This window comes from Corythoichthys intestinalis, chromosome 8 (genome assembly GCF_030265065.1).
Source record: "Corythoichthys intestinalis isolate RoL2023-P3 chromosome 8, ASM3026506v1, whole genome shotgun sequence".
NCBI classification, from domain to species: Eukaryota; Metazoa; Chordata; class Actinopteri; order Syngnathiformes; family Syngnathidae; genus Corythoichthys; species Corythoichthys intestinalis.
The window spans coordinates 39,352,728-39,380,449 of record NC_080402.1 but is presented as its reverse complement, the minus strand read 5'-3'; the positions used below and the strand labels follow the sequence as shown (position 1 = coordinate 39,380,449).

General features: G+C 39.5%; 1 protein-coding gene across 4 annotated transcripts; it reads right to left on the bottom strand.

The window, feature by feature from the left end:
- Nucleotides 1–11,869: 11,869 nt before the first annotated feature.
- Nucleotides 11,870–27,709, bottom strand: LOC130920613 (uncharacterized). Of its 4 annotated transcripts, XM_057843954.1 has the most exons (10): nucleotides 27,660–27,709; nucleotides 27,302–27,357; nucleotides 27,068–27,165; nucleotides 26,463–26,994; nucleotides 26,243–26,354; nucleotides 25,521–25,848; nucleotides 20,893–20,976; nucleotides 20,335–20,468; nucleotides 12,771–12,869; nucleotides 11,870–12,695 (listed from the first exon to the last, which is right to left on the bottom strand). In XM_057843954.1, the coding sequence occupies exons 2-10, from the start codon at nucleotides 27,342–27,344 to the stop codon at nucleotides 12,617–12,619; spliced, it is 1,509 nt and encodes a 502-aa protein (XP_057699937.1). In that variant the 5' UTR covers nucleotides 27,345–27,357; nucleotides 27,660–27,709; the 3' UTR covers nucleotides 11,870–12,616. The 4 variants fall into 4 exon arrangements, with proteins under 4 accessions (XP_057699937.1, XP_057699936.1, XP_057699934.1 ...); XM_057843953.1 differs by having other exon boundaries at nucleotides 11,874–12,695; nucleotides 26,243–26,994; nucleotides 27,068–27,161; nucleotides 27,660–27,693; XM_057843951.1 differs by having other exon boundaries at nucleotides 11,875–12,695; nucleotides 26,243–26,994.
- Nucleotides 27,710–27,722: the final 13 nt, after the last annotated feature.

The window sequence follows — 27,722 nt, the reverse complement described above, 5'->3', positions numbered from 1 at the left end:
ATTAAGATGTTCTGTGGACAACGGTCGACTATTTACTGTAGCCATGACTTCATATAGGAAAGTCCTCAATGAAGAACTGTCTAATCTTCCAGCAGATTGGTCTAGGACGGATGTGAGAACACTTCTTACAGTGCGGATTTGTCTCTCCCAAACGCCGCCCATATGACTGGAAGCAGGTGGGTTCATGACGAAATCGCATCCTAGCTTTTTCAACTGTTCTTGTTCTAATCCTTTCATTAGTTCTTGGAATTCGTTGCGTGCTCCTACGAAGTTCGTGCCTTGGTCACTCCGCAGTTGACTTACACTGCCCCTTATGGCAATAAAGCAGCGCAGTGCGTTGAGGACTGCATCAGAGGAAAGATCATCTAATACCTCAATATGAACCGCCCTTGAGCACATGCAAGTGAATAAAAGCCCATATTTCTTCAGTTCTTTCCTTCCATCCTTGACAGAAAATGGTCCAAAGCAGTCCATTCCACTGTAGGTGAATGGAGGGGTTGCTTCCATCCTCTCTAGTGGAAGGTCTGCCATTTTTTGTCCTTGATTGCACTTTCTGAATTTTCTGCATTTGATGCACTTGAAGATGGATGATGACACTTCACGACTACACCCTATGATCCAAATACCATTGGAGCGTAGTGCATTAATTGTCATCCCACGACCCTGATGTTGAATCTTCTCATGATGGTACTTTATCAACAATCGACTTACGTGATGTCCTCTTGGGAGAATGGCTGGGTGTTTGACGTGTGGATGGAGTGTGGACTGTGTCAATCTTCCTCCCACCCTGAGGATACCTTGGTTATCCATAAATGGATTCAACTTGTGCAGCTCAAAGGACTTATTCCTTTGTAGGTCTTTAGCTCGTTTTAGAGATTTGATTTCATCCCTAAACACTTCTTCTAGAACCATCTTGATTATGAATTGTTCAGCATCTTTTCTTTCTTCTACTGTTGTAGTGTCGTTGGATCTTGTTTTAAGACCTGTCAGTTCTTTAGCCAAACGTTTAAGTCTTGCAATGGCCTGTACAGTTCTATTCCAATCTGAAAAATTTTGAAGTCGATCTAACAGAGATCTTTGTTCCTTTGTCTTTGTTGTATGTACATGTGCTCTTTTAATTTCTGGATCATCTTGGTCTAGCTCTCCCACCTTCATGTCTTCGCTTGTAGGAAGGTTCTTGTGCCACAAAAAACTAGGTCCTGTGAACCAGTTGGATTTCACAAGCTCCTTTGTGGTACGTCCGCGAGAGGCATGATCTGCAGGGTTATCTTCTGAGGCAACGTATTGCCATTGCCTTGGTGTGGTGCTTGTTTTGATCTGTTGTATTCGATTGGCTACAAATAAATGAAATCGTTTTTCGTCGTTATTAATGTATCCAAGAACAACCTTGTAATCAGTCCAAAAGTAATTATGTAGATCTTCAATCTCCATTTCACTTTTTAGCAGATCACTTATCCTTGTGGCCAACAGTGTAGCTGAAAGTTCCAATCTTGGAATTGTCGTTATCTTTGTTGGCGCAACCCGTGCCTTTGCCATGACAAGCACACAATGAACTTTTCCAGACTCTGACACAGCTCTGAGATAAGAACACATGCCATAGCCTGAGGTGCTGGCGTCGGAAAAATGATGAAGTTCATACTTGTGAACCTCCTTGGCACTCAGTGGTATGTAATGTCGTGGTATCTCCACGAAAGACAAATCCTGGATGTCTTGCAACAATGCTTCCCACTGCAGCCTGAGTTCTTCAGAAATGGGCTCATCCCATCCTAACTTCTCTTGGCACATTCTTTGTAGAATTTGTTTGCCTTTCAAAATGACGGGCGCTACGAATCCAAGGGGATCAAAAATTGAAGCCACTGTTGACAGTACTCCTCTTCTTGTAAAGGGATGGGTTTTTATTCTCACTTTAAATTGAAATTTATCTGAACTGATGCACCATTGGACCCCAAGAGCTCGTTCCATCTTGTGTTCTCCCAAGGCCAAGTCTAGGTCAGCTACACCTTCAGCGCGTTCCTGCTTATGGATTGTGGCAAGCACACTCTTGTTATTGGTGATGAATTTGTGTAGGTGGAGCTTACCAGCATTGCAGAGCTCTCTTGCCTCTCTAACAAGTTGTATAGCTTCTTCTTCACTGTCCAAACTTATCAATCCATCATCAACATAAAAATTGCGCTGAATGAACTGTACGGTAGCTTCGCTAAACTTGCCTGTTCCTTCTGCAGCTAGGTGCTTGAGCCCAAAGTTCGCGCATCCTGGTGATGAAGCAGCGCCAAATAAGTGAACCTTCATTCGGAACACTGAAGGTGGAATTTCCATATTTCCTTTTTCCCACCACAGAAATCGGAGATAGTCTTGGTCCTTTGGTGCAACATGGAACTGATGGAACATTCGCTCCACATCACACATGATTGCTACTTGTCCTTTGCGAAAGCGGAGCAAGACACCTACAAGGGTGTTCGTTAGGTCAGGCCCAGTAAGTAGATGCTCGTTTAAGGATGTATTCTGGAATTTAGCTGAACAGTCAAATACCACTCGAACCTTTCCTGGTTTATGAGGGTGATAAACACCATGGTGAGGGACATACCATGAGGACTGGTTGTTTATCTCAGACTCTGGAACCTTTTCAGCATCTCCTCTAGCAATTATGTCATCCATAAAGGCAACATAATCACTGCGATATTGATCATCTTTATTTAGACGTTTCTCAAGACATCCGAGTCGATGTTCAGCACACACTTTGTTGTTCGGCAGTGATGGTCTATGTTCTTTAAAAGGCAATGGCATTTCGTAATGTCCATTCCGCTTTTGCTTGATGCCATCATTCAGCTTCTTCAAGAATGTAATGTCTTCTTGTGATGTGCAAATTTCTTCACTGAACTTCTCAGTAAAATCTGACTCAAAAACCTTGAGTATATCTGCCGGTGTGATCACTTCTTTGACTTGGGTTCGACAAACAAACTGGACCTCTGTCTTGATCTCTGATGAGGACTTGGTAGCCGGTAGCACCTTTCTCCTGATGATATGATGACTCACGCCGATTCCATCTTCGTGGTGGTAATCAATGTCGGTGTTGCTGTTGCCAATAATGCTCCAACCCAACACAGACCTTTGGGCGTATGGCTGGTTTTCGTTGCTCATTACAACCTTTCTGGGAAGTAAGGCTTGCGGACAGTCATAGCCAATTAACAATCCCACTTCACAGTCAAGCTCAGGAGACATTTCATCTGCTAAATGCTTTAAGTGAGGCCATGATTTTGCAGTTGAGCTTGTGGGTATATGGGACCTGTTTGCTGGTATGTAGTCTCTTGTATATGTTTTTGGAAGTTTAATTTTAGTTTCACTGTTGAGGCCTCTTACTTGTAGTCCTTGCACTCTTTGACTTTTCACAACCTTTGTTTTTGATGTTATGGTTGACAGTTTAAGTTCGACTGGTGTTTTGTTGGCGCACAATGTTTCTGCTGCATCTTCAAGAATGAAAGTTGTGTCGCTTTGACTATCAAGTAAGGCATACATCAGAAGTTCTCTTTCAGGTTCTGCTAACGTGGAAACATAGACAGGAACAATAGATGAGGTTCGAGTACTGTTTATTTCTTGAATAACTCTGCTAGAAGTTACTTGCCGTGTTTCTTCGTTTCCCAACTGTTGGTAATTGTCTGCGTGGCTCTCAGTTTTGTTTTCTTGTTTGTTACTTAAACTTTGCTCTTGGTCTTTCTTTGCACGATCTCGATGCAGACATGTGGGATGTCCTTTTCCACATAATTCGCACACACTCCTGGATTTGCAAGCCTTGGAGTTATGTCCAGATTTTAGGCACCCGAAACATAATTTTTCCAGTTGAACAAACTTTACTCTTTCTTCAACAGTGTTTTCCATAATTTTGTGACACCTATGAAGACTGTGACCCTTTTTCTTGCAAAATAGACATGCAAGGCTGGTCTTTTCACTTGTATTTGTGGTAAACGTCTTGACGCTGACCTTCTGACTTCGTTGAAACTTGGACTGTTCCCGTTCTGTAGGCTTTGATCTTTCTTGTTCAGCTGGCTTCAGTGCATGTAACGATGTGATCGGGTTACACGCTATTCGAGTTTCTGTGTTGAGAAATCTTACGAAGAATTTGAAATCAGGGAACATGCTGTTCTGATCTTGATATATTGTTACTTCTCTGTTCCAACGTGAGCTCAACCAATCTGGGAGTTTGACAGTAATCTTTTGATTTTCCACACAGTTGTTCAGTATTTGTAAACCTTGAATGTATGGCATTGCAGACTCCACACTGCTCAGGAAATCGACGAAGTCACGCAGGTTGTCAAAGTCTTTATGGCCAATTTTATGCCATGCATATATCTTGTCACGATATGATTTGGCAACTACAAATGGGTTAAGGAATCTTTCTTCAAGTACATTCCAAGCAGCACAATAAGCACTTTCTGTTCCTACTATAAAATGGCCTTCTATTGCTCTTTTGGCTGTGCCACCAACATATTTCCGTAAATAGAACAGCTTTTCTTGAGTTGGAAGATTCTTGCGATCGATCAAAGTGCAAAAGGACAACTTCCAGTCATTATACTTAAGAGGATCACCTGTAAAGATCTCAGGTTCTGGAATCGGAACTCGATTTGCTGTAATTGCTTCAGCAATAGTTCTTGCGAGATCATTAGAAGCATTGAGAGGGACCGGTGCTTAAGTTGTAGGAACTTGGCTGCTTACTGGTGAAACAGAAGGAGAGGTTTGGATAAATACATTTGGAACAGCAGTTCTGATGGGTTTTACATCATGTTGATGCTGTACTTGTACAGACTTGGATTGTTCCTCAGAAGCTATGGAGACTTGTGCTTGGTGAGATGGGAAAAATGGTTCACTTAAAGGGTTAAGTGTAGTTGGTTGATTGAGAGCTTCTGAATAAACTTGGAACCTTGCTTGTGCTGCAACATGTCCTTTGAGTTCTTCTAGACGTTCTATTTCTCTTCTTTTCTGTTCCAGCTTAAATTTTCTACTTGCGCTCTCTGCTATGAATTTGGCTTTTTTTCTTAGCATTTTCTGCTTCAATTTCAGCTGCAACAATTTGGTCCTCTAGCTCAAGTCTTTCAATTTCTTCTCTTTGTTGATGTTGAGCATTAATTATTTTTAGTACCTCTTGAGTTGCCACAACTTCAGCTTCTGCTTGTTTTACATTAAGGGACAAGATTGACGAGTGGGAAGATGATTTGGAAGAAGTCTTTGACTTACTGGTTGTGGCTGAGTAAATGCTGTACACTGTGCTGTCAAACACTGACTTAGAATCAGGCCACAATATGTCTTTATCATCACCACTTCGATATTGTTGAGCATTTAAGTTTGCAGTTTTCGTCAATGCCTGGCATGTGTCATTTATTCTTCGAATGTCAGGCTCGGGAATTGCAATGTCTCTTATTTGGAGGTAGGTTTCATCAATGTCAACCTGTATGGCGTTGATTTCATTTATAACCTCTTCGATCAGATCTTCACCATATTTATCTTTAATTGACCGCTTTAAACCATTCATATGATATTTCCATCTTTTGTACATTTTCACAATTCTTCCATTTAAATTGCTCAATTTGTCATTTAACAGACTCATTCCCTTTTCAGTGAGCTTACGTGTGCGTCCAGTTTTCTTAATTTCAGGAGGCATTTCTTCATCATCTGTACCAACCTGAGATTGATCAACTTCTCTTCTTGTTTCAACTTGGACATCCACTTGATGTGAGAAGACAGTCTGCATTGAACAATTACCTTGAGTGGTCTCTTCAGCTGGCGGGATAACGTTTTCCTTTGTGTGTGGCATATTAAATGAAGTATGCTTAACTGGTTGAAATGTTATTAATTGGTTTCTATGAGTGAAATTTAAATGTAACTCTTATTGTGTACTTTAACTTGACTTTTGTGAGCGCATTAAAAGTACATCACACTGACAGTTCTATAATGAGTGCGCAAATGGTTAATAATGTGTAAACAATTCTCAATAATAAAAACAATTATTATGAGAACTCACTTAAATCAAAATACTTAGATATGCACTTGGAACATTTGAACGTCAAATAGAATGGAGAATTACTTATTTGCTTAGACGTGCAGAAAATACGCTTATAGAAGAACACTTATGAAAGTTCGTATGACACACTTAATGGCAATTAACAAGTACTTGCGCTACTTTAAAGACACAATATTCATGTGCTCGCTTGTGTAGCCTTGTCCACTTGCCGCTTGGATTCACATGAACCGCTCACACGTGATGCTTCCCCTTCCGTAGGTCTGCAGCCGATCCTTCTTCACCTCCAAGTCTTTCTTCACGACGCAAAAGTGTTCTACTGTACTGCTCATTGATTTCAAAGGAGGCTTCAGTTCCATTCACTGATGTTTATTGCTCTTCGGAACACCAAACAACGTAGAACACTTTAGCCTGCATTCAACCAATGGCAGTCTTCTCAAACGCACTCTTCTCAGTCAAAGGTGATGCTTCAACATGAAACTTGCATGAAACTGCTCTCTTTCGCTCCAAAAATGTAAAGCTTCCGGCTAGCGTCGTAGGGTGCGTACTTCCGTTTAGCGTGTCAAAATAAAAGCACGACGTATTCAAAAATGAATGCAGATGCCTGCAGCTACAATAGGGATGCAACGATACAGTTAAGTCACGGTTCGGTACTATTTTCGATATGGGGGACACGATTTTCGATCTGACTCAATACATTTAATGCTCTGAAAAAAAACCCATATATATATATATATATATATATATATATATATATATATATATATGTATATATATATATATACAGTATATATACCAATACCAGTACCAATATATATTGGTTTTGTTTTGCAAACGAGCAAAAATGAAATTGCCAACATATAAACATGCATTTTAGTGCATAATATCTGTGCTTACTTCTTACTGATCTGAAGAAATTTAGTATAAAAGTGCTGAGAACAATCTTAACTGTTTGTAAAGTGAGGCGGGGCACACTGTTGATTGCTACAGCCTTCTTAGCAGCTAGGTTTACTACATGAGCAAGACATCCTATTTGTGGTCCGAATCCATCTGTGTCACGTACTGAATTAACAATATTTGCAGCATTATCTGTAGTCACTGGTATGGATTGATTTTGCCTTCTTAACTTCCATTCAGTCATGGCGGTTTATAATTCATCGATGTAGTACAGTATATGGACTACGTGTCCCATAATCACTCTGGGCTCACGTAGCCAATGGCATGGGACGTAGCACATCTAGTTTGCTATTTCATGATATCTAGTGTGTGAGCGCATTAAAAAAGTTAGCAAACGCCACAGAAGTCACGTCTGCTCATTATTGCACAACACCAGCAAATGACAATAGACTTTCATAAACAGGACGAGTTTGAAGCACAGCGTTCTTAATTTGCCACTCAAATATCCAGTGTTGTGCCGAAAAAGAGCCGCCCCGTGTGAAGTGTCACCCCTGGCAGGAGCGCCCACACGTCAACAACACCGGCACGCCGGAGATGGACTGCAGTCAATCCGGAGCACTGATGCGGCCGGTATACGTTGAACAATAGGATATAATGGGAACGATTGGCTCCGGCGCTATTTTTTGCCGGACCTGGAACGAAGATGCATTTTGCGCAGTTGGTAGCAAGGAATCCGAACTTTTAACAGCGTGTCTGCCGCACACGAGGCGATAAATCGCAGTGGAAAAATTACCGCCTTCATTTTTATTTATCGTGCGATAATAGCGCCGGAACCAATCGTTCCCATTATCCCATCTCCGGCGTGGCGGTGTTGTTGACGTGCGGGCGCTCCCGTCAGGGGTGACACTTCACGCGGTGCGGCTATTTTTCGGCACAACACCGGATATTTACAACGTAGTCCGCCAAAACATTGTTACCGACTTGGCTGCTTCGAACAACCTCGCTTTGACAACGGACATGATGAACATTAAGTGGCAAATTAAGAGCGCTGTGATTCAAACTCGTCCTGTTTACAGTAATGAGCAGACGTGACGTCTGTGGCGTTTGCCAACTTTTTTAATGGGCGCACACACTAGATATCATGAAATAGCAAACTAGATGTGCTACGTCCCATGCCATTGGCTACGTGAGCCCAGAGTGATTATTGGACACATAGTCCATATACTACATCGATGAATTATAAACCGCCATGACTGAATGGAAGTTAAGAAGGCCAAATCAATCCATACCAGTGATGATAGATAATGCTGCAAATATTGTTAATTCAGTACGTGACACGGATGGATTCGGACCACAAATAGGATGTCTTGCTCATGTAGTAAACCTAGCTGCTAAGAGAGCTGTAGCAATCAAGTGTGCCCCGCCTCACTTTACAAATAGTAAAGATTTTTCTCAGCACTTTTATACAAAATTTCTTCAGATCAGTAAGAAGTAAGCACATAAATATTATGCACTAAAATGCCTGTTTATATCATGGCAATTTAATTTTTGTTTGTTAGCAAGCAACAAAAAAAAAAAAAAAAAAAAAATACAATTGTTATTTTCTTTTCAGAGCATTAAATGTATTGAAAATCGTACCGAACCGTGACTTAACTGTATCGTTGCATCCGTATGGAACACCATAGCAGAAGCTATGAGGGGAAAAGTTTTCATTTTCTTAAATACTTAAGTTATTAAGTGCAATTTTATTTATTTTTCTTGAAAAACACATTCAATTTATTCTGTGTTTCTGTGCGGTATTAATATCGTTGTCTTTTACTTGCGAGGCATGGTATATTGTTTTTAGTTGTGATTTCTTAAGTATTTTTGAATTTGAGTAAATATTTATTGCGTTTAAATGGGTGTACTTGATCTATTAATATACTGTTTTTTCTTCTGTGTTCTTTTGACAAAGATCAGATCACATTTGATGATTTTATGCAGAAATGTGAGAAATTCCAAAAGGTTCAGATACTTTTTCATACCACTGTATACTGATTGGTGTCTGATTGGTGTGCTTAGTAAACGTATTTCGTTTTAACTTTGCTCGTCTTCTTTTCCAAGATGCAATCCACACTAACCAGCCCAATGTACTTTATTGTTCCAAGGTGGATTGGAATTATATCATCTCTAGCCTGTCTCCCGTGATGAGTGAGAGTGGTTCAGTAAAACGAAGGACAGAGACACAGATACAGGACTTCTTTCAAGATTTCCTTCTCGAGCTGCAGGGTATTTAAAATCAACTCAACTCAGCTTTAACCAATGTCAATGTTAATCATCAAACTAAATATGAAAATTTTCCACCATTTTCATGCATTTGATGGTGCTCAACTAAAGATGCCGACACCAGTCAGATTGATGAAGAAGATAATAGAGAACCTCTCTGTTTCTCGAGTGATGCGGTAGGTGACTGGACAGGCTCAAAGGCATCTGGTGATCTCCGAGAGGGAAAATTTCAAAATTACAGTCCTTTTCGATCACACGTCTTGAACACATGCCAAAGCACACAACGTGCTACCCTGTTGTGAGTGCATGTGGCACCACTATAACTTTTCCAACAGTACATCTGAAAGATTGTAAATCATTTAAGTCCAACCTTGAAATTGCAATCCGACATGGTTCTAAGTTTGAGAGTTTAATTTTTTTTGGTAAGTCAGTTAATTCTAGTTCGACCCTAATACTCTCAAACTACGGTAGTAGTAATCACCACTAGTGCAGAATGTCTTGGGTGTTATTTTCTTCTTATTATCTGGTCTTTGCCTTTTTGGCAAAGCCAGATAGTGTTGTTCTGCAACTTATTATTATTTTTATTACCTGGGTCTTTCCTTTGGAAAGGTTATAAGGTTATTGCTAGTTATCTTCTATTTTCCTTCAGTGTTTGCTTTTTATGGTCTTGCACATACGTAGAAATGCTGTGAGATATACTGCACAATTAGCGCTATTCCCACATTGACAGCACCCCCTTTTCTGGGGAAAAAAGCAGAAACTGATAGCATGACATCAGAATTTCAATTGACAACACTCAGAAACCTTGAATTGTTGGGCAGTTGCAATTGTGCTCATATGTCTGACTGTGCAAAAAAAACATACGAAGCTAAATTTAAAGAGGGATGCCGTTTCCCAGAGAAAAGGGGTGTAAATTTTACATTACTTTTTGACGACTAAAGATATAATGTATGTTTCATTTTTAGCCACAGTTCGATGATTGACTTTGTAGGCACGTCATTGGAATTGCGGCAGAATGTCTTGTACAGTTGGGTAAAGAGAGAGCAGCCGAACTGTCACCCGATCACAGCCTGGTGGTAAGTTGGCTCCGATGGGCAATGATGAAATGTTTGAGGGTCTGCTTGGAATTCCTGGCAGACTCACCTGCCAGAATTACACCCACATTCGGTAGATCTTCGCCCAAGTCCAGAAAGAGATTTACATTGAGTCCGAGTAGACCAGGGGTCTCCAAACTATTCCACATAAGGCTTCCATTGTTGCAGGATTTCATGCCAACCAAACAACCCCAATTCACCATTCTTGTGTTTTACAAGTGTCTTGAGTTGATTGCAATCAGCTGCTGCTTGTTTTATCAGTTACATGGACAGCTAGCAGCCTCCAGTTCAGCAGCTTGGAGAGTTCCACTACACACAGTCCCTCTATTATTTTCATCATTCTGATTAATGGCAACAAAAAAAAAAGTGGTTTAGGGTAACATCATAATGTGGAAATGAGTGTTGGTACTTCATTTTAGGGTTGAAATGTCTTCAGATGTATACATTGTTGATAAAATAAAACCACTTGTAGAACAAATGCATTTATACATAATAGTAATCAGGCTTGAAATTGTTACATTTTAGACATTGACAGCAAATATTTAAATGCTTGTAGTTGAACATATTGTATGTATTTGAGTAACCAACTGTTCGTTGTCTTCATTCAAACCTAAGCAGTGTCTGTCCATTTATACATCGCCTGCGAATTTTATGGAGAAATATTTCATAAATTTCATATTTATTCTTTCAATACTTTAAAACAATATGTTGTGATATTCTATCAAGGTAATTTACTTACATTATAGTTTTTTTTTTTTGATTGAAGTCATTTTTCTTTTGAAAATATTTGTTTGTTTGTTTGAAGCATCTTATTTTTGATTGAATAATAAAGACACAAATGTCCTAGCAAAGATGTTTCAATCCAAAAAAAAAAAAAAAACGACGTCAATCAAAAAAAAAAATTCAAAGAAAAAGTTTACAAATGCATTTTTTTGGTCATTTTTGCATTCAAAAACGTTTTTTTAAAGTGACTTTTTCTTATTGAAAATATATATTTTGATTGAAGCAATATTTATGTTTTTTTGATTGAACAAACTTTAAAAAAAAAAAAAAAAAAATTATTGACTAATAAAGACACAAATCTACCTCCAAACATAAGCAGAGAGTCCTCCCAACTCCAAAGACCGTGCGTTGCAATTTTTTACAAAAACGACGGTGGTACAACGGTACACTTCTAACAGGCTGTGCTGTGTGGACACACTGGCAACCCACACCACCAAATGTTTTTGCCCCAAGTTTGATGGCTCCTAATTCCCAACGCACACCAAGTTCAGACCTCACAAAACGCTGATTGTAAATAGGTTTTACTTTCGTTCATGTACGTGTTCAACAAATGTGCATTCTCTTAATTTGGCATGTTTGTGGTTTTAATGTTAGACAACGGCTGGCTGATACCTGTTGGATACCTGTTACATATTTTAGGATCTAGCCAGCCGACTCGTGTTAGGATATAGGACCCTTTTCGTCATTTGGACGAAATCATTCATCATCATCATCAATTCATGGAAGCATTTGTACTGTAAATCATTCGTAATGGTAACTCATGTTCTTAGGTTAACAATCAACTCCCCCATTTTGCCCCACTGGCAACAATTGCTGTCAAAGTATATCGCTGTAATATCTGACGCACAATAAAAATTCTGAAAAGTACTAATGAAACTTTGTTTTTTGTTGTTTTTTAATAATAACAAAGAACTGGACGCCAGTCAATGTCAGGGCATGCTTTGACAATTATAAATAATTGAAATATCAGCGATCAGTCCAACAGAAGCTTGCTGTAAACCCTCTAATAGGAACATAACAATGAACACAGCACAACATAGTCTTAGTTTGTTACAGTATTGGTGACATATAAAGCAAGCTTGACCACAGCAGTCATCTAATTTGTTAAATAAAAATTTTGCCTGCTAGAATGACCATTGCCTGGCAACGCACAGGCGGGCAACAGAGAAATAAATTTAAATTTTTGTTTTCATATGGCTATGTGTAATAGGAGCGATTCAAAACTGGTGTGGGTACTTTTTAAGTTCAAAATGTCATTAAAGATTTCTGCTTTTTTTTTTTTTAAAAGATGACAGAGTAGCTCCTCCAGTCAACACTGCAGTGAACTACGTGTGTTCTGCGACAATGTTTAAAAAAATTATTATTATTTTTTTTTATCTTGACACAGTGACCCTGTATTAAAGTACCGTTATGTGAAAGAATGACACTCCTGGAGAAATAATCAGTAACAAGTCAACATCAAAATGGAATTTGTGCTACAAAACAATTTACTGCCAAATTGCTCGATAACATTCGAAACAACAAATGCTTATGATGACAAACTTAGCATCTCATATACGCGGGCCAAATCTCAGCGAGGTAAATTCCTTGAATTCTTGCTGGCACGCCGCATATTCTCAATCTCTCGATGAGCAGCCATAACGGTTCGACTGGAAGACAATGGATTTGGATTAATCTACAAATAAATGATAAACCAGAAAAATAGAAGACTGAGATTGACAAACTTTAGAAAAGAGAGTTCCTTGATGAGTCCACACATCAATACTGAGGCATCTTCACAGCCTGAGGGGTTAACAGCTTTCTCCTTTATAGCTTGATCTTCACTAGAGGAGTATGAAGGACGAAATGAGACAGGATGAAATATATAAATAAAACTAGTCATTAATAAAATAAAATTGGAATTAAATAAAGAAAAACAATTAAATGCGGCATTAATTCATTAAAATACTAGTCCATTGATTGAAAAAAAATATATATATTTCACTCTTTAATTTTTCATGGATATGTGTTGCAGCACTTCATGAATTTTACTTATCTTTCAAACTCACCCATCAAAGTCAGTGGGCGGGACTAAAACCAGATTGGTTACCCAGCACATCAAGCCAAAAAATAATAAATGATCAATACGGAGCTAGTAAACATATTCTGACACACTAGGTGGCACTCCTTTTAGTCGGGTCAAACAAATGGAAGACTAGTGACAGTTTCGCTGATAAATTCATGATAAAGTGCAGCAACAAAGAGCCGAAATGACGCCAACAACTTCACTAAACTCCTTTGCACACTGCATATACTTGGTTAGAAGGTCCCACTTCCACATAATCAGCAAGGTCTAAAATATCTCTAACCAACTCCCGAGAAAGTTAGAAGTATATCCTCAGGAGTTGTTTGAATGTTTACTTCAGACAACAGCAATTGATTAGACCAGTAATTCTCAAAGAGTGGGGCGCGACCCACACAGGGGTGCAGAGCCATGCCGGGGGTGGCGCATGTGACCTCGGGGAAACATACTTTTTTGCCGTACTAGAATAAAGTGTGCTTCCATCCACACCCAGTCAGTGGGTGGCAGTGGCGCTCTCATTTTCAGAGTGAGTGCAGTATTTCTGAACCAAACGAGCACACAGAAAAGAGCACTGGAGATATGAAGAACTAGTCGAGGATATACGTATGACGAAGCGTATGTAGCGTTTGGTTTTGGCTTTGACTTTTAATACAGTAGGCGACGAGGAAAGATCAGTCTGTTCACTGTGTCTAAAAATTTTTGCAGCGGACAGCGGGAAGCCAAATCCATTAAGACACTTAAAGACATTAGACCCTGATCACATTGATAAGCCGCTTGATTGTTTTTCAGCAAAAACGTGCCGAATATTGCCAACAATCGCCCCTCTTTTTCAGTGTTACATCAGTAAACCAGCGAGCACTGTTAGCATGCTCAGTGCAAAACAACCCCACACCATAGCAAAGGAGCTGATACTGCCTGCAGCAAAAATACAAACTGTCCCTCTGTCCAACGACACTGTCGTTTTTGTTTCTTCGGTCAAATTATTTGGCATATTGTCTTCGAAAGTAAATGTTGCTAATCAATTTGAATTTCGTAATATTGATTGATTTTATAAAATTTCCTTTTTCGGTATCAAATGGTCAAAAAATGGAGCCTCCGTGTATTTTTACAGTTTGGATGTGCCTTTTTTTTCATTCAGGCAAAATGGTGCGCTCAAACAAAACTATGTTAATAAAGTTATACATTATTCTAAGTTGATCTATATTACTATTTTTTTCCTTTAATATAAAAAGGACACAATGTTAATGTATAATAATAATTTTAATAATAATAATTTTAGAGAAAAATGGTACTATTTACAGTAGCGGCAGAAAGTTGGAGGTACCCGTGAAACGTTTACGTCTTCCTGGGGGGCGGGCGTAACAGAAAATAATTGAGAAGCACTGGATTAGACTAATGGGCCATTTACATGGCGACAATGCGCCACCAAAAACGCAAAGACTGTATTGCAGAATGGCCTCGCCTTTACCTGGTGACAGCGAAATCGGAAGGCGAAGACGCAAACTTTTGATTCTGGCCTCCAAAACGGAACGATTCGATTGCGGGGATTGCTCTGTAACGATATGAATGGAATGCTCTCGCTCTGATGATGTCAGTACTCGCACACGTCACTTTGGGCATGGGCAGTCGCTGCTGGTAAACATTCAAAACAGCAAACATGGTGGAACGTCGGCTTTAATTTATGGTTTTTATAATATTTGAATGACAAATATGATTATAATATTACCTTACTTTACAATTTAAGGGTCATACTCCATAATTTGTCTGTTATTTATCAAAATGGTATTTATTTCAAATTGTTGTTTTCATTTATTTCATCATCACTCTTTTGGGGTTCCATACCTTTCAAATATATACTAGTATACGGTACTAATTATTCCTCTTTCTTCTCAACTGTCTCTTGCAACTGACGGGTGTAAAACACCAATTTTACACATCAAACCGTTTTTTGGACCATGCGATATTTGCATATATAAGCAACAATTTGGATGTTTTTGACTATTATGTTGGTGAAACATTTCAGACATTTGAATGGAAACTTAATTTGAAATAAAGGGTGCAGTATAACAAACAATGACGATATTGATCAATGTTTGGCGTTTTGCTCTACAGTGATCCCTTGCCACTTCGCGCTTCAAACTTCGCACCCTCAGTCCATCACAGATTTTTTTTCAATAAAAAAAATAAATAAACAGATGAGCTGTCCCAAGCCAGTCTCACTCTCGCTTCCTCCCTCCCTCTCCCTGCTCGTTGTTCATCAGACAGTGCACGTGCACTGGAGTTGCTTGTTAAAGTTAACGATGATTGACAGATGTTTGTGCCGGAGACACGAACTTCAAAAGCGCCGCATGCATCAATCATTGTTAAAGTTATTTTGGCAAATCATTGTGTGTATATAATATATGTATGGCGGAAAACACTCAAATGACTTGAAGTTCTGCTCTGAGACCCCCCAATTTGGCCAAATTTCAAAATCATCCTATATGCATGTGTGATACATCATTGAAAAGCTTAAAATCTCAATTTTCTGGGGGAAGAAAAAGTTTGAACAGGAGGGCATTTAAAAAAAAAATGTTTTGTTTGCTTAAACAGCGAAACCCTAACTGGAGGTGAGAGCGTGAGAGGGCATAATTAAACACACCTTGATTTTACTGAGATATTATCGCGTACTTACTATAGGTGTGCAAAATTTCCGATTCTTAGATTATTCGCGATTCGGCCGTGGAAGATTCGAGAACGATTCACAAACATCCAAATTCCGATTATTGAAATATGCCAAGTAAAGCGGAAGTACAACACACTCAGCGCGCCGCGCGGTCTTCGGGACGGAACGGAGCGGGAGTAGCTAAACATTATGCTTCTCATTAACCCGCCCCTCGGGTAATGCCAACGCTCAACTCACGGCTCTAGCTCAACTCATGCCACGAGATAAAAAAAACACAACAACATACCTGACTGCTGCCGATAAGCTGCTACAAGTACAGCTAAGCTACATAATGTTACGGTAGATATCATTTATATAGGACTAGATGGATTATAGACTCTGTAGCGGTAGCAGCACATCTGCAAAAAGCTAGATGCGGGCGTTCGTAAACGGCCGCCATCTTAAAGCAGTAAACTTCCCTGCAATGCTGTTGTAGCGAACCTTCCAAGCAAACCTAATTAACTTTTTATCTAAAATACTCCTAAATCGGTAAAATATTGACTTGAATCTATCTTTAAAATAGTTTTAAAACTTTCACATGTCAAAAGTAGACAAAAGGGAAATTATGGAATAACGGGAGCAATTTTAACAACTTTAACGGTTGATTCACAACATTAAATTAATTGAATGTAGTTTAAAGCTGCTGATACAGAATGAGGACTGGAGTTTTTTTATTTAATGTTATTTTTGTATATTTGTTTACTGCTATATGTTAACTTGATACTGAAATAGTAGTTTGGTTTAGCCTGAGAGTATTTTTGAACAATTTTGGAACTAATGTACAAAACTTTATTTAAAAAAAAAAAAAAAAAAAGGAGGGGGGTGCATCAATAATCGTTTTATAATCGAATCGGAGCCTCTGAATCATAATCGTAATCGAATCGTTAGGTGCCCAAAGATTCCCAGCTCTAGTACTTACCTTCTTTTGCTCCAAAACCTCCATGTAGCATGTATCACCGAGTGTCAAGACACAACTGTGAATGGCCACAGCCAGATTTTTGGGGGATTTTATGGGTGAAACATGGGTAAAACACTATATAACAAGGGTTACGATGCAGAAATCGCAGACATCAAGGAGTGGTTGAGATTTTCTTTTTCATATATTTAACCTTTTAAACCTTTATATATTTATTTATTTATTTTATGTTTTTCTTTGCTTGATTTGATTATTTATCATCTAAAATATCGGGGAATATGCAACAGTAACAAAAAAAAAAAAAAAAAAAACAACAATTAAGTGATAATTATGAGGTAGATATCTGTGACTAATTTACAGACACTTTTTTTCATTGCGATGTAATTTGTTTAAAAGTTTAAAATATGCGCGTAAATAATATGTATACAGTGCCTTGCAAAAGTATTCGGCCCCCTTGAACTTTGCAACCTTTCGCCACATTTCAGGCTTCAAACATAAAGATATAAAATTTTAATTTTTTGTCAAGAATCAACAACAAGTGGGACACAATCGTGAAGTGGAACAAAATTTATTGGATAATTTAAACTTTTTTAACAAATAAAAAACTGAAAAGTGGGCGTGCAATATTATTCGGCCCCCTTGCGTTAATACTTTGTAGCGCCACCTTTTGCTCCAATTACAGCTGCAAGTCGCTTGGGGTATGTTTCTATCAGTTTTGCACATCGAGAGACTGACATTCTTGCCCATTCTTCCTTGCAAAACAGCTCGAGCTCAGTGAGGTTGGATGGAGAGTGTTTGTGAACAGCAGTCTTCAGCTCTTTCCACAGATTCTCAATTGGATTCAGGTCTGGACTTTGACTTGGCCATTCTAACACCTGGATACGTTTATTTTTTAACCATTCCATTGTAGATTTGGCTTTATGTTTTGGATCATTGTCCTGTTGGAAGATAAATCTCCGTCCCAGTCTCAGGTCTTGTGCAGATACCAACAGGTTTTCTTCCAGAACGTTCCTGTATTTGGCTGCATCCATCTTCCCGTCAATTTTAACCATCTTCCCTGTCCCTGCTGAAGAAAAGCAGGCCCAAACCATGATGCTGCCACCACCATGTTTGACAGTGGGGATGGTGTGTTCAGGGTGATGAGCTGTGTTGCTTTTACGCCAAACATATCGTTTTGCATTGTGGCCAAAAAGTTCAATTTTGGTTTCATCTGACCAGAGCACCTTCTTCCACATGTTTGGTGTGTCTCCCAGGTGGCTTGTGGCAAACTTTAAACGAGACTTTTTATGGATATCTTTGAGAAATGGCTTTCTTCATGCCACTCTTCCATAAAGGCCAGATTTGTGCAGTGTACGACTGATTGTTGTCCTATGGACAGACTCTCCCACCTCAGCTGTAGATCTCTGCAGTTCATCCAGAGTGATCATGGGCCTCTTGGTTGCATCTCTGATCAGTTTTCTCCTTGTTTGAGAAGAAAGTTTGGAAGGACGGCCGGGTCTTGGTAGATTTGCAGTGGTCTGATGCTCCTACCATTTCAATATGATGGCTTGCACAGTGCTCCTTGAGATGTTTAAAGCTTGGGAAATCTTTTTGTATCCAAATCCGGCTTTAAACTTCTCCACAACAGTATCTCGGACCTGCCTGGTGTGTTCCTTGGTTTTCATAATGCTCTCTGCACTTTAAACAGAACCCTGAGACTATCACAGAGCAGGTGCATTTATACGGAGACTTGATTACACACATTTGGATTCTATTTATCATCATCGGTCATTTAGGACAACATTGGATCATTCAGAGATCCTCACTGAACTTCTGGAGTGAGTTTGCTGCACTGAAAGTAAAGGGGCCGAATAATATTGCACGCCCCACTTTTCAGTTTTTTATTTGTTAAAAAAGTTTAAATTATCCAATAAATGTTGTTCCACCTCACGATTGTGTCCCACTTGTTGTTGACTATTGACAAAAAAATTAAATTTCATATCTTTATGTTTGAAGCCTGAAATGTGGCGAAAGGTTGCAAGATTCAAGGGGGCCGAATACTTTTGCAAGGCACTGTATATATTTGTAAACAAAATATTATACATCAATTAATGATTCTACGCTAAAAATAGGAGACATTTCGAATAGTAAATATAATTACCTTTGTTTTGCGGCTGGGTTGTAGCAAAAGCGGTTGCACGGTGTCTGTAAACGGGGGTGTCCATGGTAAAACATATTTTTCTATCAAACAAAACAGTTCTTTTGGCTTAAAAAAACGGCAGTTTATTTTGAAGAGGGGTTCAAGAGCAGAAACTGCTTTTTCAGCCTTGTCTGTGTTTTCCGCCATATGTATGTATATACATATATATACACTAGGGTGTGTATTGCCTCATATCTGGCTATATGATTCTATGAAAATCATGACAGGGGTTTAATATAAAAATATATTATGTATGTGTGAGAGAATGAGAGTTCATTGTGTTGTGTGTTAACGCACAGGTGAGTGTGTGACATCTGTATCCCCCATGCCTTGTTTCATTTCAAATCTGAGTCAAAATGTAATTATAAAAAAAGGATATTAGTCCTGTGCCTCTGTTAGTTTGCATTTTTGTTATTCATGAAGATGTAATACAAGATTGATATACACAACTTGATGTAGAAAGTGGAAATTTGACATCAAGTTATCATTTCTATTTTTCAGAGGCTTCTGTATTTTTTCTTGTCTAAAATATTTCAAAATATAAATGCGTAAATGTGTATTCAATGTAGCTTTTAATCCTATTTTTGGTCATATTAGAGACGCATAAGTCTGGTCAGTGAGGACGACTACTTGCTGGCTCGTTCCCGTATGTCTACTCTGTCTCGCTTTTTCAGCCTCTGTGTTTTCCGCCATATATATATTTATAAACTTTGGGGGGGGGGTGAAAAAACATGTTTTATATGTATCTCTTTCCAACGCTAAATCTGAATAAATACATTAAACACTTATCACGGCGGGTTCTGGGTTAACCGCGAAAAACGAGGGATCACTGTATTTCAATTTCATTGTGCCTAACCAATCGATAAATTCGATCCAGATCGGTGTATCGTTACATCCACAATAGCAACTGACTTTGATCTTTTTATGGATTGCAACAAGTGACAGATTCCAATATACGCATGTGGAGCCTCAAAAGCACGACTAATTAATCCTTTACTTTAAGAACATCAGTGTACGACAACCGCATTTTTACAGACCTGATCAAAATCTTTAAGTAGAGCTACAATATGCAAACGCAAGAAGGGGGAATGTCATAAAAAGCAGCTTGAAAAAGGGATTATTAAAAAAAGAAAAACAATCAACTGTAATAGGCAGTTTATCAGATGGTCAAAAGTTTAAAACTATTGCTCAAAACAAAAGTGCATATTGTAGCTCTACATTAACTTCATTAAGATCCAAATGTTCAAAAAGTAAAAAATCTAGATGCATTATCAGTCTGTAAATTAGAATATAGTGTCAAAGCGCTTTGAGTGCCTTAAAGGTGGAAAGACGCTATACAAGTGTAACTCCATTAACCTTTTTTCATTTTTTCTGGTGTTAAGATCTTGATCAGGTGTGTATATTTCTGACAGTAATTATATACTTACAGTAACGTAATGTTATTGAGCTGTGAGTCTGAGAGAACATCGAAGCACCCAGATCCAAGCAGGTCAGTTGAGTTCATGGGATGCGATTGCTCTGTATTCATCGCACAAAGATGAAGCCCATCATCATGACCAGCCTGTGTGCAAAAAATTTAAAAAACAACAACTTTTTTTTCCATTTAAGATTGATCTCCAGCAACAGCACAAACCTCTAAAAGTTTCCTTATTGGCCATCCATCTTGTTTAGGTTGTAATCACAATGTTGTGGCTGAGATTAAATGTTTGTGGTCATAATTTTCCCTCAGTCTTTCACAATAATATAATATAAAAGTAAAGTGACAACAGTAAACAGTAAAACTCTTAAAATCAAATTTCATTAGGACTCAAACAAATGCCCATTTAAGTCAAAAGGTCTTTTGTAATTTTCAAATATTAACAAATGACAAAAAAAGTTAAAAATGAACTATCACTGCCTGACTTATTCTCTGTTCATGGCACAAAGATGAAGCCCATCATCACGAACAGCCTGTGTGCAAAAATTAAAAAAAAAAACTTTTTTACCCCAATTAGATTGATGTCCATCAACAGCACAAATCTCTGATTGTTCCCATCATCCATCTTGTGTAGGTTATAATCACGTTGTGGCTGAGATGAAATGTTTGTTGTCATAATTTTCCCTCAGTCTTTCACAATAATATAATTTAAAGTAGTGACAACAGTAAACAGTAAAACTCTTAAAATCAAAATTTTAAATCAAATTTTAATTCCACAATTAACTCTCCGGGCAACATCAGAAAGGGTACTCATCCGGGGCCAAACTGTAAATGCTTGAGCACCACCACAGATACTTGCATGATAACTAGGGCTGTCAAACGATTAAAATTTTTAATCGAGTTAATCACATCTTAAAAATTAATTAATCGCAATTCAAACCATCTCTAAAATATGCCATATTTTTCTGTAAATTATTGTTGAAAATGGAACGATAAGACACAAGATGGTCATAAACATTCAACATACTGTACATAAGTACTGTATTTGTTATAACAATATATAACAATATATACAGTGGGGCAAATAAGTATTTAGTCAACCACCAATTGTGCAAGTTCTCCTACTTGAAAAGATTAGAGCGGTCTGTAATTGTCAACATGGGTAAACCTCAACCATGCGAGACAGAATGTGAATAAAAAAACAAAACAAAAACAGAAAATCACATTGTTTGATTTTTAAAGAATTTATTTTCAAATTAGAGTGGAAAATAAGTATTTGGTCACCTACAAACAAGCAAGATTTCTGGCTGTCAAAGAGATCTAACTTCTTCTAACGAGGTGTATTGAGGCTCCACTCGTTACCTGTATTAATGGCACCTGTTTTAACTCATTAAAAGACGCCTGTCCACAATCTCAGTCAGTCACACTCCAAATTCCACTATGGCCAAGACCAAAGAGCTGTCGAAGGACACCAGAGACAAAATTGTAGACCTGCACCAGGCTGGGAAGACTGAATCTGCAATAGGTAAAACGCTTGGTGTAAAGAAATCAACTGTGGGAGCAATTATTAGAAAATGGAAGTCATACATGACCACTGATAATCTCCCTCGATCTGGGGCTCTATGCAAGATCTCACCCCGTGGCGTCAAAATGATATCAAGAACGGTGAGCAAAAATCCCAGAACCACATGGGGGGACAAAGTGAATGACCTACAGAAAGCTGGGACCACAGTAATCAAGGCTACTATCAGTAACACAATGCGGCGCCAGGGACTCAAATCCTGCACTGCCAGACGTGACCCCTGCTGAAGCCAGTACACGTCCAGACCCGTCTGCGGTTCGCTAGAGAGCATTTGGGTGATCCAGAAGAGGACTGGGAGAATGTGTTATGATCAGATGAAACCAAAATAGAACTTTTTGGTAGAAACACAGGTAAGCCTTCCCCCCGGTTCGTTGGGCCCTTCGAGATCACGAAGGTGGTGAACCCCAACGCGGTGCGTCTCCAGCTCCCTGCACATTACTGGGTCCACCCCACGTTCCATGTCTCCCTCGTGAAACCGGTTTCCACTAGTCCCTTGGCCCCCCCTGTTCCGCCGCCTCTGTCGGTCGACGGGCATCCGGCCTACCGGGTGGAGCGGCTTCTGGATGTCCGCCGCCGTGGCCGTGGGCTCCAGTACCTTGTTGACTGGGAGGGCTATGGCCCGGAGGAGCGGTCCTGGATCCTGGCCCGGTGGGTGTTGTCCCACGCTCTCATCCGGGATTTCCACCGTGCCCATCCCGGTGTTCTTCGTCGTGCGCCTGGTGGCGCCTGTAGGCGGGGGGGTCCTGTTAGGGCCTCTGCCCCTCCCTCCTGAGGCCTGTCCTACCTTGACCAGGTGTGCATGTTTTTAGCTGATTACAGGTCTGACGAGTGGAGCGGCCACAGCTGAGGGCAATGAACATCAGCCAGCCTTAAAAGCCAAGCAGACGCTCCACCTCGTCGCCCGATCAACTTGTCTGCTTCACACGTCAGTTGTATCTCGCCTTGTATATGATATCTTTGATCTCCGGCTTACGACTACAATGCTTTCGTCCCAGGTCCTGCTTTCTGCGCGCCCCTCATCGGATTACACGCCTGCCTCCTTTCCGAGCCTCCTCTTCCTACGCCAGCTCCCCAACGCCGTGCCCAGCGAGCCACACCCGCGACAGCCTTGTGATCATCAATAAAAGATTGCTCATTTTATCACTGCGTGTCCACTCTGGGATCCCCTCTTGCTCCCGCACTTAACAAATGATACTGTAGCGACTAAAGTGTACCGCCCAAATGCATGATGGGAAGTTGGGCAACCATGACTGTCAGTGGTGGCTGCAAGTGGTATGAAGTATGTCAAGCGCTGTGTTCAAGTAAGCGTGTTAAGAAAAAGATCATTTCCTGTCATTCTTCCCCTCATCATTCGCCACAATACTTATGTTTGTTGTGAAAGAGTTGCCAAAGCTTAAAGCAGAAATGTGAAGTAATTTCATAACATGCCAAATAGGGTCACAATTAAAGTAATTAAACATTGTCCAACAAAGAAAGCATGAAAAAATAATTTATATGTTGTATATTTGACAAAATAATCGCGTTTCCGAAGTTCGAGCCTGAAAGGGGACGAACCCGGAAGTGATAAGTCACACCGAGAACAGCGATGGCAGCGCTCCATACATACGGCTGCAATACAAAGCCCTTCAAAAAATGATTCAAACAGCGATAGATCGAGTGCAAGGGAGGAGATCCAAGTTTTTGAAGAGTTGGAGGAAGAAGAGTAGGTTGGAATTTTATGTTGGACCTAACATGTATTTGCCAGACGCTAATCAGGATGCAAACAATGTGCCTAGACTACCTGACATGGAATGGAGACAAGACCCATCGAGATTACAAGATTGGTAAAATATAGGCTGTTATTATTTTCATGATTTGAAGATGCAGGCATTTACACATAATTTTATGTTTTTTTTTTTATCTGATGACATTGTTTAAAAAAATAATAATCAGACTTCATGTTCATTTTGGCAGATCTGGTGCATATAAAATAATAATATAAAAACGTTGGGGGGAAAGAAGGAGATGAGTCGTTGATGGCTTTCTCCACTTTATTGTGGCAACAATAAGAAAACAAAATAATAGCGGACTGCCGCCACATTCGACCACGAAGTTTAGCTTCTCGCTAATCTCCGCCTTGCCTCGTGCTACCACCTACTACTACTTCCAGTCCAAGCGTCTCTTAAACGGATTGTGCATAGTGTCTTGTTATGAGCTTTTTGTTGACAAAGGTATCGAACACACGACGTGCTGACAACTTTGTTTCTTTATTAACACATGGAGCTAACAGTACAAACACAGCTTAGGGCTCTCGGCAGGAAGTGGCGTCTAATGGCGTGAGGAAATGTAGTTTTTTCACACAAGCGAACAGATTACAAAGCACCACTTCAGTGTTGTCCCGAGACTGCATTTCCCATGATTCACTGCGTGACTTGAGCCGCTCGCTGATTCGCTGCGAGATTGACTCAATGCCAACACGCTAGTTGTCACCTGTCAGCAGCTCTCGTAAAACACAAACTAGAAGGCTATCAAGCGATCACCGTGAAAGAAACGCCGAACCGTACAAATGCAATGCAATGCTTGAAGCATGAAGGTGGAAATACATAATACAAATACAAATAATTGTGCACAAACTCACCGGCGGTGTGTGTGTCTTACGGCAACGTGACCATGAATTACCGCAACGCCGACCTGCTTATATGCACATCCACACCCCTTTCCCGATTGACAGTGGATTAACCCTTTCGGACAAGATCGTAGATGACGCACAATTTAAACACGCTTATCCTAGCAAACACAACAACAACTATGCCACGACTATTGCCACGAGTTGGCTTTCGGCTAACGTCGCTAGCTTCTACTGTACATTCCTCAACAGTTTGCAGCTCTGCTTTGACAAAGTCATCAGTCATCTATCCAAAAATCACACTTACTTTTTGGCAAATCCTTGATCATATGCAGACCGGTTAAGGAAGCAGGCATCTTCAAAGTGTTTGAAGCAGAGAACACTACCCGATGATGGCGTGAAATTCATTCGCTTCGTGAGAACGCAAGATGTCCATTTACGTGCCCTGCTATCCTTTGGCCACTCAAAAAACTTTTCGTTAGAGTGAGAACAAAACATCGCCACACACCGCCGTGGCATCTTACCGAGAAACAATGCAACAAATAATACTGTTCTATGGCGGACTTCCCTCGCACTTCTAGGTGTGATGTCATTTCCGAAGATTGCCGAAGAAAAGCATTTTCGTTGTCAAGGGCGTTGCTATGGGTTAAACAAAGAATCTGGAAGGGTTGCGTTAAAAAAAAATAACGAAAATATGCTTATAATTGTTTAGCCATTGATATTATTCAAAAACATGGTTGGCCAACCTTACTTCACATTTCCACATTAAGCCTATAAAACGCCCGTTCCAATGAACGCCTGTGTCCACTTGCATTTCTCTGCCTTTTCGCTCTCAATGTGCTCAAACGGCGTCATTGTAAACTGTTTGAGGCAACGCACGGACGGGTCATTCCGTACATGCGTTAATTGCGTCAAATATTTTAACGTGATTAATTTAAAAAAACTTAATTACCGCCCGTTAATGCGATAAATTTGACAGCCCTAGTGATAACACCCGCTGACGACTCACCATGTCCATCCCTTCCAAACCAGTAGAGGGTGCAGCCTCACATAGTTTGACAGCATCATCTTGTTGCTGGGTGTTAGCAGATGATGCACCTGCTCTGTCTTCATCACAGTCCACAGCGTCATCACGGTACATCTTCTCATCAATTGTTATGACAACACACTGCACCTCCAGATCACCAGGAGTTAGGCTTGATGATCCACAGTCAACATCTTTGGGATATGGCTTTTCCAGATTATCTTCCTCTTCCATTGTCGTGTGGCAAATTGGCTTGCACACAGTCTCACTCACATCAGAGAGAGTGGCAGAAATTTGGACTTTTGTTTCTTGTCTGTGTTTTAGCAAATGAAATGAAATGGTCTCAATGTATTTCTTATAGGGAAATCAGACATGTTAGTTCATTTAGATTGAAGAAAGAAATTATTTTATTGTAATTTAAAATTTGAAACACAATTTCTATGAAACTGAACAATGAAGTTGGTTTCACACATAGTGACAGTTGGCCCAACTTTGCACATTTATTGTCCTTTGGTCACAAATCAAGTCCGGTCAATCTATGGACTGCCCGAATATTACATTAAAATAAAGCTTGCACATTGTCATTTTCATGCTTACAGTATATACTGTAGTATTGCAGTCATAAAACCGTTTAGAAAGTAACTTTAATCCTCATATTTTTACTTGAATTGTTAGCTGTAATTAAAATAATACATCGGGAGACTAACCTGTCTGTGTTGTCCAGACTGGAGAGAAGTATCTCTTCCTGCTTCGCTTCCGCATTAGAGGGCACGGGAGTTTGAAGCATTGATGGTGGTGAGAGAGATGCTTCACTGTCAACTTTATGAATGGAGATTTGCGGTTCAAACTCCTCAATACCTTGTCCATTTACACCCTTATTTGTCTGTAAAATATGACTTCGCTCCTTCTCTGTCAGACCATACATACCCATCCTTTTCCTCTTTTTGGTTATCTCTCCTACCACTGCTGCTTTGTCTTCTTGCTTTGCCTTGTCTTCATCTGTGCTCAGTGCATCTTGGTACATGTTTTGGTTTCTTTCTAAATCACACTGAAGGTAATCCTTTGTCTTCTGTTGATCTTCCAGGGCAGTTGAACCCACTTCTTCAAAGGTCAATGGAGTCACCTGGTGTTGATCAGTACATGTTTGAGAAAGTGTGCTGTCACATTCCTTGGTCATTTTTTCTTCTTCCTCTTCCTTTCCACTGTTGTTTTCATCCCTTACAGGAGGCCTCTTTATTTGGGAATCACTGATAGGATGGGTGACTGTTGCTTCTTGTTGCTCATCAACAATCTTGTTCACAATAGATTCCTCAACATTTTTGTCCGGAGTGACATCTAATTTGGTAAATGAGGAATGTGCCTCTGCCTGATTTTGGACAGAAATTACAACAGACAGCTGCAGGGTGGAGTCAGAAGACTGGAGTGCAGCTGGACTGGCTACCTTATTATCTCCAGCATCCTGGAATTAAGAAGAACTACTGTTGGCTTTAATAGAAGGGGGAAGGAGGGTTATCCTAACCTGACTGGATTACCTGTTGTTTCAATACGTCAGCAGCATCGGTAGAGGAAAACTTCTCACATGGCATTTTTCTTTTTTTGGGTGAAGGAAGCTCTGGTTGATCTGAGCTGTCTTAAAATATATAAGACCACATGGACAGCATGAATAGAAAATGGTAATATAAGTTTCATTTGCTATATAGTACTGTATTGTTGTCACACACTAAGATTTGAAGTAACGCATAAGATGCAATGTTTCGGTACATTACCATCGTTAAGGTTGTCTTGGATCATTGCACTTGCTTCAGTCATCTTCTTTTAAAGGCTACAAAAAAAATAATAAAAAGATTACCTTAATGAATATGTAAAAAAAAAAAAAAAAAAAAAAAAAAAGAGACACACACAGATATAACTGCAAAGTTTCTAAAGGGAATGGTGTCAGTTGCACATTTCGGTTAGCTTAAAGCCAAAGAATACATTTTTGTTTCCTTGAGCTAATGAGCTAGATACTATGAGGTTGAAGGCTTGGATTAATATGAAACTTACTAAAAATGTTCATATATTAACTTTATTTGTATTCTGTATTAATTCATTGATATCAAACGATAAAAAGATTAAATTACTTACTTGAGCTAAATTCCGACCTGATAATAACCCAGGGTACTCCTCGATTATTTTACGTCATTAATT

Bases quoted from the DNA above. Each gene is read 5' to 3' on its own strand.
- LOC130920613 (XM_057843951.1), bottom strand. From the start codon at position 27,344: ATGACTGAAGCAAGTGCAATGATCCAAGACAACCTTAACGATG. The intron at 25,849-26,242 runs GTTAGTCTCCCG...GCTAAAACACAG, and splicing joins AGTCTGGACAACACAGACAG to ACAAGAAACAAAAGTCCAAA. The intron at 12,696-12,770 runs GTTTGTCAATCT...ATTGTCTTCCAG, and splicing joins AAGGAACTCTCTTTTCTAAA to TCGAACCGTTATGGCTGCTC.